This window comes from Pollachius pollachius (assembly GCF_949987615.1).
Source record: "Pollachius pollachius genome assembly, chromosome: 5".
In the NCBI taxonomy this organism is placed as follows: domain Eukaryota; kingdom Metazoa; phylum Chordata; class Actinopteri; order Gadiformes; family Gadidae; genus Pollachius; species Pollachius pollachius.
Genome location: NC_136938.1, coordinates 20291060 through 20304010, shown reverse-complemented (window position 1 = coordinate 20304010; position 12951 = coordinate 20291060). Strand labels below are relative to the sequence as shown.

The following is a 12951-nucleotide window of genomic DNA, read 5'->3' as shown; positions in this document are numbered from 1 at the left end:
TATAAACTATCATTGCTCAGATATTAAGTGAGTATGGCAAAGTTGGCATTTATATTAGTCCTTTCTTGGCGGTGATAGCTCCTGCCCTCTGGCTTGCAATCTCAGGAACCATCGGGTATCGTCTGACGACGATTTACCTCTTGGGACAACGGCAATATTTCTGAAGTTCCGCTGTAGCCGGATAACAAATATGCGGGCCATGCCTTCCTCTTCCGTGTGTCGGTCTTTGTTTCCAGTTCGATTAGCAGCTTGAGATGCCAGAACAGAGTTGGAGTTGGTAGACTATGCTAACAACTGGATTGTTTCACAAGTAGCCAGCTTACACTTTTGGAACAGTTTAAATCCCCAAAAACAGCTTTGTTCAGGATATTTGCTTTACAAAGCTAATACAAAGCGAAATAGTTGTCAGGTTGCTCTCCACATGGGATGTTGTTTACCTGCATGCAACCTTAGCCCAGTCAAACAGGATTGGTCAGTACTACTTGGGCACCGGCACTTTTGCAATACCAAAGTCCTGCCCTGTTGCCTACAGATTCTGCATGCATATGCAGATATCAGTTTGTAGAGATTATTCGGCTTGTGCAGTGTTTTCAAGATCCCTCCCTTGTTAGTTTTCACAGAAAATTTAGGCATTGGCTAGTGGCGCTTGAACTTCAACTCAACCCTGAGCTTGTGTTCTCTGTCCTGCGTCGTCAGCCCGGTGTGGTGGCCTGCTGTCTGAGATGAGTGGCGCTATCTTAAGTCCCGGCTTCCCTGGAAATTACCCTGGCAACCTTGACTGCACCTGGAAGATCACCCTGCCTGCTGGATATGGTGAGTTTCTGTGTGTGTGAGTGTGTGTGCATGTGTGTGGGTACATTTGTGTGCTTGTGTGTATTTTTTGTGTGTGTGTGTTGGGGAGGGTAAGGACATAGTCTTCTTTGAGTTGGTGAAAATACACAAATTATTATTGTGCAAAGTGTTTGCACTTGGTTTTATCTTTCTAGAAGATGCTACAGAATGCTAGTCAAATGTTTGTGTTTGTATTGTCACAGTTTGTATATTTTTTTCTCAATTCTAGGTTCTCATATCCAGTTCCAAAACTTTTCCTCTGAGGACAACCATGACTTCCTCGAGGTCAGGGCGGGACCCCAGCACAGCTCTGCCCTGATTGGACAGTTCACTGGGACCCAGATCCCTCCACCTCTCCTAAGCACCACCCACCTGACTATCATTCATTTCTACAGTGACCATTCAGAGAACAGGCCAGGGTTCAAATTGACCTATCAGGGTGAGTGTAAAAAATAGCAAATATGGAATTGAATTAGCATCTATTGCTTCATTTCTAAGCTCATATTGGTCTATGTCTATTTGTTCAGTACTACATGTATATAACTAGTAAAAGTTAATAACTACTAAAAGTAAACTACTGCCAAATATAGAGTCGCTGTTTCTGTTCTGTTTGCCTGTACAGCAACCGGTTTAATCCACTGAATTCAACTTTAACTCTGGAAAAAGACAGTTATATCTCTGTAAACGATTGTAAACGATGGGCAGCGGTTAAGACTCAAACCCACCAGCTGAACCGACCACGCAAACGTAAAGGTTTGGCGATCAATGTAGGTTTGGTGTGTGTTGCCATGGTCAAGAAAACTGTAAAACAATGGTATTTCATAAAGTACACAATATATTTAGGATTCAAAGTATGGGACGTCTCTGCTGATAAAATAGATGAGTTGTAGGTTAACCCCTGTGATGGATTGAATCTAGTTACAGTATATTTCTGAAGGCTGCTTTCTAATAGTATGGTGTAAAACTACTTATACCATAGCAAGGGTAAAAATAAACATATAAAGATGTCAAACTGAACATTTGAACCCACAGATGCATTATGTGTACAGCTCGACAATTCTTTTGAGAAATAAGGCTTCGTTCATTCATAACTTCATGAAATGTTATGAATAGGAGTTTGTTTAAACTTTTGACTTTTTATGTTCCCAACTGTTCAGACAGGCATATATCCAGTCAGGGAGACAGACAGTCAGGAACATAATGAAAGGGGATAAGCTGGTACAGGTAACAGCTATGAGTGTGTGCTAACTAGACCTGTGATCAAGATATGTCCACGCACAAAGGCTGCCATGTCTGGTGTGAGAGTGAGCAGAGAGAGAGATAGACAGCAAAGGCGAAGCAAGGGAATTTGAGAGAGAGAGAGAGGGAGAGGAATATAAATAGAGAAAGACAGCATGAGAAAAGCAAAGAAGGAGGTGTTAAAAGGACAGGTTCTCTCCGATACCAGAGTTTTATTCAAGCATTTTGCATAGCCGCAGTTAAGATACATGTGCGATTGCGCGATATCCAATCATCTATTCTACACAATATTGAATCCCAGTTCCTCCTGATATATATTGAACCTTCCTCGCATATTGCACTACTATGTTGTTTAAGGCTTAGGTTTCCTCTGTCATTCTGATTCTGTACGGTAATGTTTGATAGAGTCTGAGCTATAGCAACAGGATTTGTGTGCAATGGGAACAATTGATTAATTTTGATTCAAGTTGTACTTAAAATCGCATTTGTCTCAATATATGTGACGGCTGGCCGTCCTCTGTTTATCTGACTTGCGTGTCTTCCATGCATTTATTCTTTGTCTCATATGCAGGTTTTATTATATATTATTAATATTTAACAATTTTCTTTTTAGAGGTTGTTTTCGTAGACTTGATTTAAACATGCATTATGATCTTCTCTTTCAGCGTTTCAGCTTCAGAACTGTCAAGATCCCTCCCCCTTCTCCAATGGCGACATCGTCAACAATGACTACAGCGCTGGGCAATCAATCACCTTTCAGTGCTACCCTGGCTATGTTCTGATTGGACATCCAGTGTTGACATGCCTGCATGGAACCAATAGGAAGTGGAACCATCCCATCCCACGTTGTGAGGGTACGATTTTCGCTACACAGGATCACTAGCGAGGAGAACATTAAATAAAGAAAAGCATATAATACCAAATATATAACATTCTGTTCCAAAAGCAAGTGAATCAGGTAGAACTGAAAGTACAATGTCCCATTGTACTACATTGAACGACATTACCATACAACATCTGTTAATTCACGAGGCGTCTCGGGCGATATACAAACGATAGCAAAGGAAAACGGCCATAGCGAATGAGCTCTGCCGGAGTTATGGTACAGTTAGCTCGTTGATGAGCCATTAGCTAATCGTCGGCTGATAGACGCACATATGCGTGGGGTGTGTGCAATTGGCAATCACCAGGTGAGACACCGCTCATCCCTCTTCTGAATCTGCTCCCCTCCTTAGCCCCCTGTGGATACAACGTCTCAGCCGACAACGGGACCATCTATTCCCCTCAGTACCCTAATGAGTACCCCAACTCCCAGGACTGCAGCTGGGTCATCACAGTGCCCCACGGACACGGGGTGTACATCAACTTCACCCTGCTCCAGACTGAGCCAGTCACCGACTACATCGCCGTCTGGTATGTAGGGTTCACACGCACACACACAGGCACACACACAAACAAACTGAGGGAGGTAAATACTAAAACACTTGTAGTAAATGTGTACCATCATTACTGAGTGCAAACAGTGCGTCTCGCTACCTGATTTCATTACCACATGTAAAGGGCACATAGTAGAACACAAACACACACACACACATACACACAGTCACCCAATTGTGGGGACACAAACCAATAGTGTGCAAAAAAGTCTGTAAGATGGAGTCTAGTTACACAGGGTTCAGGGTGCCATACACTCTGACACACTCCCACACACACAAACACACAGTCAAACAGTGCCCCCCCCCCTTACACACACACACACACACACACACACACACACACACACACACACACACACACACACACACACACACACACACACACACACACACACACACACACACACACACACACACACACACACACACACAGACACACACACACTCACACACACCATACTGTGGTATTAATGGGATTGGGTGTGGAGCTGGGATTGTAATATAGGGAGTGTGAGAGTAATGCATTTACAATGGGACCACTGACCAATTCAATCTCGCCCATGCCAGGGCCACATAGCGACCTGCAGAGGGCTGGGGAACTCTGGCAGTCATAATGAGATTCAGTCAGCAGTGGCAAATGTAATGAAGCCTGTGCTGCAGCTTAATTCAGAAGCCCAATTGAGCTCAATAGGATCTGACAAAGTTTTGTTGTTGTTTTTGTTGTTGCCGTTGTTGTTCGTGGAAGGTGGTCCGCTGTACTTTCCAGGTTAATGATTTGATGGGTTGAATAACGGTTTAATTCCAGTCTTTTTTTTTCCTTCTTCTTTTTTGTTTGTTGATGAAAGAAGCGGTTTACTTCATCAAAATATTCCGTACTTCCCGGCAGTGTGGGTTTTACTCATGAATACTGAACTGTGGTGGGTCGGCGTACCCGCTCCTTTGGGTTGCGTTTCTGGATGGGAAATAGCATTTCTTTGTTCACTTTGTGTCAGGTCAAGCTTGGATTTTCAGGCTCAAGAGTGGAACTCCGGGGAGTGGCAGGCCCAAAGCAGACAGCGGAGAATTTATACATATACAATTGGGTCCCCCGGCACATCTCCATCTAGTTTGTAATCAGCGCCACAGATAAACCAGAGTCAATGGCCTTGCTCAAGAGTTATTTTCGCAGTAGCAAATTAATTCTGGATTTGTGAATTTTAAAGGATGTTTGTGGGGGAGAGTGTATAGGAACTGCCCCGTTTATAGTTGAAGGCACAGACACTAATTTGTAATGTGAGGTGTGTGCATCCACTGCATGGCCACCCCCATGCCTGGCTAATCGAAATGCATTTATAATGTCCCACCATTGCAGAGTAGAGGACCTGTTTATGCTTTGGATCCGAGAGCCCACATTTAGTACGCCTAGACCGTTCAACGTTGACAAAGCTCAATGTTGTTTTTTACTCTGTTCTCTTTTTTGTTTTATATGCAGATTTAGATTTATAGGCTGGATTTTCAACCCTGACTATAACGTTGGTGCTTGGGTCTGATTATGATCAAACGCGACACAACATTAAACACAGTTTTAAATTGTGTGTATGGGCAGCATTGTCTCTGATCCTTTTTTTTAATAATACTCTTGATTGCTGCAGAAAGGGTACATTGACACAAGTTTCATAGGGCGTTCCCTTAAGAGGCCCGTAAACGTTTGCTGTCAATTCAGCAAGTAGTCTTTGTTCGAAATACTCAGACGATTCCTCTTTTGGGAGGCCAATACGTGAGAACTAAACTTTGTATTGAAGCAGAAGAACATGTGCATTGTGACCTTGTGTCAAAATAACGATGACAAACTTTAATGGAAGCCGGTAAACTACAACTATGTACGGCCCTAATAGCACGTTTCAAGACTCACGATTCAAGATGACTACATTTGTCCCTTGAGGAAAGTTTGTATTGGACATAAAGGCTGCCACATAAAAGTGCAAACAATTACAGGGCAGTAAGAGAGCACTTTTTGTATTTCTCTCAACAGTGTACAATTAATTTGCACAAAAAAAAAAATTCTGTCGTCGCTGCCAATATTTCCCTCCATGCGTCATCCAGTGTGTTCCGCCGAACAACCCCACTTGCCCATGTCCTAGATACAGTGACCCGGGTCAATTGAAATCCAACGCATAATATCTAGTCTCATTCTCCCCCAAAAAATGTTTTTAATGCATTGACCCTGGTTGTTATTTGGAGGGCTGTGCAGTGTGGTGTGTAGAAAGGCCTCCTGAACGGACTGGTCTGTGGTTGAAAGGAGTGGTGCGGCGTGGGAAAAATTAGGTTGGAGCGAGTGACCTTGTAATGAAGAACAAGTTATTGAATGGTTGTCGATCAATGTGAGGCCGCGTGATTTATTTCAATGTTTAAAAGAGGGCAAAATATAGCTGAAAGCCTTATCCACTAACAACAAAAGCCTGGTAATTTGGTAATAGACTCGAGTTTAGTTTTTTGATTGAAACTTTGAACACTTTGAAGCATTGCACAATGCAGGTCTGCATGATGCAAAACACAGAACAAGACCTCAAATGAACTCTTTCCACATGTGTTGTCCGTTCCACTGCACTCGCGGCTCGTCTGGTGTGCGACCCAATGTTTGTTGAAGCTCTACACCAACCAAGAGTGGGTCCGAAAGCCACCATCTTCAGTATATTGTAGTATTGCACCTTACGGTGGTATTCAACTAAACCAGGGATTTTAACCAATTGAGCCGCTCTAGAAATGAAATGTCCTATTTTAAAAAAGTACATGTGGCGTTGGAAAGGAGCACTATGACGTTATTTTGGGGTTACCCAGGTGCTTTACATGATTATGTACTGAAATGCATCTCTATGGTTTGTCTACGTATCTACGTCTATGTTTATTAAGTGTTTTATTGACCTCCATGTCTGTTTGCCATTTAGGGATGGCGTGGATGTGTCCAGCTCCCAGCTTGGTGTCTTCAGTGGAAACACAGCCCTGGAATCGGCCTATAGTGCCAGCCCTCAAGTCCTCATCCGCTTTCACTCTGACTTTTCGACTGGAGGATTCTTCATACTGAACTTCCACGGTACCAACTGATGCCTCCCTATTGGTCTTTCTGTCTCATACCCACACACATGCACACACACACGCAACCGCGTATGCACACAGGCAGGTATGCACGCACACATACACAAACACTTAAGAATGTGTCAACAAACCATAAATGTTGATGATGATTTTTTCAAATTATACCGGGCCATTGCATTGTCAACATAGAGTATCTCAAAAAGCTTAATACTACTTTGCCTATTTCTGATATCTGTTAGCTGAAATCTGACCCTTACCTAGATATCCACCTAGCCTGAAATCCACACTCCTCACTGACTAATAATCCAAACAGTTGACTCGCCGTTTTGCCTTTTAAGATAGCATTGAAATCTGTCCATCACAAAACCCCGCCATTACCTCCCCTCAATGATAAAGAGGATCTAAATCGATGAGGCTTCTTCCGTTTTGTCCCATTCCCAGCCTACCGTCTGAAGAAATGTCCCGTCCCCCCGGGAGTCGAAAACGCAGAGATGATCTACGAAGATGACAACTTCCAGATAGGTAAACGGCAACACCATTTCAGACTATTTATTGTTGAGTACTGCACTGCTATCTTGACTGAAGCTAATACTTTCATTCAGCGTATTCCCTAATCTCAGAGATAGATTCCCTTTTAAACAATGGATAACAACAACTACGCTGCCAGAATAGCTTTCACTGAAGTACTCAAAATATAAAGCAATTTAAAATGTCAACTACAGTCCCGATTGAATATATGAAATTACATAACTGGTATTGCTATCCACCTCTACCAGGAGATGTCGTAAAGTATCACTGTCTGCCCGGCTACACACTGGTTGGGAAGGCAGAGATCACGTGTAAGCTCAACTCTCACTTGCTCTTTGAAAGCCCACCGCCGACATGCCAAGGTGAGTCCCAGTGTGTGTCCGTCGACCAGACACTTTCAAAGTAGACGAATTATACTGTACCCTCTCTTTCATAAATTATACAATCACAGCTCATCGCACATGTACTCTGGTTCTCTAAGTAGTGACTAGATCTTTTCCATATTTTGCATTGATTGACAGGGTGTATATCCAATCAAAAAGTCATACATTTATGCAAGAGGAGTTCACAGTTTTTTTTTGCATTAAACTTTGTTCAAATGATTAGATTACTTATTTTAAAGGTCCCTTACTTAGTTCAAGTTAGGGTTGGTCATTAGCTTCAGCTTTAACTCTCCACTCGGTGCACGTTAGCTAGCTAGCCATTCCACATTAAGAGCTGCTTTTCAATATATTTTTCGTTGCTATCAGCATGGCTGCACCCAATGCAGAGGTTCAAGAATGAAAAGCAATGTATCCCAACAAAATAACAACAACATGATTATTTCCAGCATGAATGGAATGAAAGGAGCACCTTGGTGTAGGCTAGCTTCCCCTTAAATAACAGCCTTCTGAGGTTCTGGCAGTGCAAGCAGAACCTCTGGTCTTTTGATGGGGGTTGATTTTTTCTTAAATTCAAGGTTCAGGCTGAGCTTTATAAACAGGACCAGCTCTCACCAATGTACAAGCAACCGGATAAAAGAAATAGCCGAAAAATACAAAGGATGGAACATTTTGAGGCTGTGAATGACATGCAGCCTAAGTGCCTTCTTAGCCAACTTAGCTCTTTGTCTGCCGGGCGGTTATACAAGCGGAGAGCCGAATCCAGGTCAGCTCTCGCTCAAAATCAATCGTAAACACGGCGAGCAGAGTCCTGAGAGTGCATCTGTTTGGAGCATGACAGACCAAAGTATTTCGGGAACAAAAAGTTGTACAATTATTTGGTTGTCAGCCGAAAAAAAAAAAAAATTGTACACTGCGAGCGAGGATGGAGGATGAGTGTGGCGATACAGTGACGAAAAGGAGAAACATTACCATGCATCTGTGGTCTACTGTATAACAAGGCTGGTGGTTTGCAACAGGACATGACAGGTGTGCCTCGCGTTGTGTTTCGTGTAATTGACTCGGCCACCTTTGTGCTTCCGAAGCCCTGTGTCCAGCCAATGAAGACCGCTCGGCGTCATCGGGAGTCATACTGAGCCCCGGGTATCCTAGCAACTACCCTAATAGCCAGACGTGTTCCTGGCTACTGCGTATGCTCCCAGGTAATGTGCGGGTCCCGTGTGCATGCACGTCCGTGACATTCAGGGCACGTGCGCACAAATGATTGTTTGTGTTCAACAAACACCTTGTAACAACTCTAGCCCAGCCTCTTAAATAATGCTCCTCATGGTTTAATGTGTACTAGTCACTGTCATTGTGTTTTATTACGTTTTGGATGGGATCTTTGGCAGTGAAACCGTATGTGTTTCTTTCTTTTAGGTTACACAATCAACATCTATGTGGAAATTTTCCACAGTGAGAAGCAATTTGATGAACTCGAGATTTTTGACGGTATTATGTATTTTTTTCATGCACTCACGCGTACACACACACACACACACACACACACACACACACACACACACACACACACACACACACACACACACACACACAGAAAGACACAGACACACACCATTTCTAACAGCCACATTTGATTGCAGGTTCTTCGGGACAAAGTCCTCTCTTGGTAGCGTTGAGTGGCAACCATTCGTCTCAACTCAACTTCACATCAAAGACCAACCAGCTGTACTTAAGATGGTCCACTGACCATGCAACCAACAAAAGAGGTTTCAAGATAAGATACACAGGTATTTGTTTGTTTATGTCTGTTGAGGTTGTTCCCTCTACGGTTTTCTGTGCCACTATCACAAATGTTCCATTTTATTCATTTGTTTTACATGCTGACAGACCTACAGTTGTGATAACAGATTCACATAAAACGCTGTGTTTCAAAAAGAAATGAGGCAAATGTAAATAGTTTTGTTGTATTTCATCGAAGGAAGCCTATATCTCATCATTGGGGGACATCTTGTTGTATATATCAAGCAAGGTGAACATTTTCAGTTTCCTGCAACCTGAAATGTTTCTCCCTGCACACTGGGCCTGAGCGGATTGTGTGAAGTAATGGCGTTTGGATCTCTCCCTCTCTCTATCTCTCTCTCTCTTTCTCTCTCTCTCCCTCTCGCCCTCTCTTTCGCTCTCACTCATATATAGATATGTACGGTATGGTGTGACTGTGTGTGTTTGCATGTTGTACTCCTCCATCCAACCTGTGACAACTAGTCTAGGCCTATAGGTCATCATTTTCATTCTGTCATCTTTATGCTCTTCTTGGCTATGAAGTGACCTTTGTGCTACCGTTAGACGTAATTAATTTATCCACCACTGACCTCTCTTAAGGTGAGGATCATTTAGACTTCTTCTCTTATGTTTACCTGTTTCACTTTTCAATGGCTTCCAAGATGCGAAATCATCCAGAAATATCTCTCACGCACTTGCACGCATTTCTCTCCCTCTCTCTGTCTGACTGTGCTTTCTCAAACTCTCTCTCTCTTTCTCTACTATCTCTCTCTCTCTGTCTCTCCTTCCTTTTCTCTCTCTCTCTCTCACTTTCTTTCTTTCTTTCTTATTTCTCTCTCACTCTCTCTCATTCATCACTCTCTCTCTATTACTATCTCTCCCTCTGTCTCACTGTCTTTTTCTTTCTCTCTCTCTCTGTCTTTCTCTCTCCCTCTCTCCTTCTCTTTCTATCTTCCTCTCTTATTCCTCTCTCACTCTCTTTCTCCCAGGGTATTTCTCTGTCTCCCTGTCTCTCGATCATATTATTCAGTGCACTAGATTGTATTTTTCGAGTGGGTCTGAGAGTCGGCCGGGTTCGATCGTTCTCCGATTGTTTCGACTGTCACGGCGTTAACAGTGTGTCTTTATGTCCTTCCTTTATCAGGGAACGTTAATTGCTCGCCCACTCCTCGCCTCGACTCCTTGCTCGCTCGAGGAGTTCACGGCCAATTTTGTCAATTTTCGTCAGTCAATTGAATCCATTCCATTTAGCTGACGTTCTGCTGCTGTTGTCCCCCCCCTTTGCCCTCCCTCACCCCCACCCCAGCGGCTTACTGCAGCATCAACGATCCGCCCGTCAATGGAGGCGTGGTCAATCAGACCCGGCTGCGACCCGGCAGCCGGCTCCAGTTCTACTGCCACCGCGGCTACCGGCTTGTCGGCCCCACCAACTCAACCTGCCGGCTCCAGGCCAACGGGCTCTACCAGTGGGATGTGCTGGCCCCGCTGTGCCAAGGTGAAAGCCCCATAGGTGGCTGGATTCCCTTCCGCTGTAGCAGCTATGCATTTACCTTCAGTGCATGCGGTCTATCAGTCCATGGGAGGCCGGTGGTGCCTTTAAAAATGAATAGATGGGCGAGGGAATACCATGTTGTATTTGCCAGCCTCTTTTGGAGTACTGAGTCCGATTGTAAAACTTGTGGTTAGCAGTTAAACGTTTACAGGGAGAGTGAATGAAAATGTGCTGCTGCTAACGTTGTAGCAGGAATCGTCAAACTTTATTTTTGCGGATCCACAGCTATTTCTTGCGCAACACCTCAGTCGCCAGGCAACGGGAGCATCTATGGTTACCAGTACACTGTTGGTAGCCAGGTGACCTTCCAGTGTAACGATGGCTTTCACCTGGACCCAGGTGTTGCCATGACCACAGTTTGCCAGGAGGATGGTAGCTGGAGCAACGCAGCGACACCTCCCAGATGTTTGCGTAAGTTTAGCATCTTAATGTTAAGAAAATGGTCACAAAATAAGCATACGTCTTACAAGTTGTGTTTAATACCAAAGAAGCAAGAATCATTTAATAAAGGAAGAACAAATGTGTTGCATATGAAGGGACGACCTTGTATATCCTACGTAACACCCATTTGTTCGGGGGTAGATCCAGTGAATTTAAAATATGGAAGTGTCACATCTGAATTATTTAAACAACAACAGAGTCTTACTAACATTATCCTCTTTTACCACTTGATGAGGAAAGTTTAATTACAGGGACGTTACTAAGTCCTCATTTCCCAAAGTCCAAAAATTTTAAAAAATGACAAAAGCAGTATTATGTCATATTTATCCGGATAGCCCCTTTAGCAAGGACATTTTTAAGTCTCAATGGGATTTCAATGGAATATTAATTAGACAGCACTTAAACAGGCCAAAAACCCAATGGAAAATGAATCCTTGAGTAGGGATGAAGAAGGCGGATGGCTCTTTGTGAGATATTTACACCTTTCACATCTGTTATATCATTGACTTCTAAATAAACAGTTTTTTTTCTGTTTCCTTTTAGCGGTTCATTGCCCCAGCATTGAAAATGTGCTTACAGAACACATGACCTACCGACTGCTCTCTGGTTGGCTGGCCGAGTTTGGCTCCATGGTGATGTTGGAATGCTCGCCAGGGTTCTATTTGGGGGTTGGACATAGAACACTGCGCTGCCTTGCCAACGGGACATGGGAAGGTTCACAGGACGCAGCGTCCTGCAAAAGTGAGCATTGACCCTCTTTACCCTTTAAACATTCAATATCACTGTCATTGAAACGCACAGGTGAATGGATGAAACCAATGTGCATACAGTACATACATTTTCATAGAAGAAATACAAATTTGTAGCACCGTCGAACACACACCTGACCTCTACCAAATCCAGTCCAGCTTTATTTATACAGCACAATGCAAAAGGGAGATGCCGCACAGTGTGTTGCAGGTTTTAATAATAACAAACCAAATACATTTAATGTGTGTGAATCCGTCTGCCCTTGTGTCTGGCCTTGTGGGTGCTTGATCCGTCTGTCTGTCTGACTGTCTGACTGTCTGGATCTCTGTCCTTCTGTTTTTATTTTGGTTTGTCCTCGGAACTGTGTCCTTGGAAGTGTGTCAAAGGATGCGTGCAAACACACACACGCAGCTAAATAGTTCATAAAGACTCACCCATGAAGACGGTGCCATTTTACTTTGTTGATTTATTTCTTAAAGCTGAACATCTGCTTGGTAAACTTTGAAATAGGCCCCAGATTTTTGGGGTATTGCATTATATTTGGCTCCAGTAAAAAAGTGAATTAATATGTACAAACATAGTTCCAGAAATACATACAATTGAGGTCTGTATATATATAAAAAAAAAAGTAACTATTTTTTTTACTTTTATGAAGTTATAATTCTTCAGACTTCATTGTGAAGATTACAATGATTTGGAAGGGATACAGGTTGAGAAAACTCCAGTCAAATCCAGTTTGAAAAGTAGAACGAAGGGATTACAAACAACTGGCAACGCTTTCTCCGACATTATCCCTCGGAGTTAACCAAAATAAATCATGTCTCCCAAATCGGAGATATTGTACTTGCTCCCCGAGCAGTCCACTTATCTCGTCCCGATGTGGATGAGCTGTGGAGCTCGCACGCACTCTGACGTACAATACAATTCTTTTGTTTTTATT

General features: G+C 43.2%; 1 protein-coding gene across 1 annotated transcript in view; it reads left to right on the top strand.

The window, feature by feature from the left end:
- The window catches only part of LOC307075809 (CUB and sushi domain-containing protein 1-like), a gene marked incomplete at its 3' end in the record, with an annotated part of 179985 nt that overhangs the window by 140949 nt on the left and 26085 nt on the right, over positions 1–12951 (top strand). The window contains 13 exon segments of the mRNA XM_079736502.1: positions 697–813; positions 1061–1270; positions 2736–2924; positions 3306–3483; positions 6431–6576; positions 7020–7100; positions 7355–7468; positions 8572–8688; positions 8906–8977; positions 9130–9276; positions 10575–10763; positions 11046–11231; positions 11805–12002. Of these exon segments, the coding sequence (XP_079592628.1) occupies positions 697–813; positions 1061–1270; positions 2736–2924; positions 3306–3483; positions 6431–6576; positions 7020–7100; positions 7355–7468; positions 8572–8688; positions 8906–8977; positions 9130–9276; positions 10575–10763; positions 11046–11231; positions 11805–12002 (1944 nt within the window).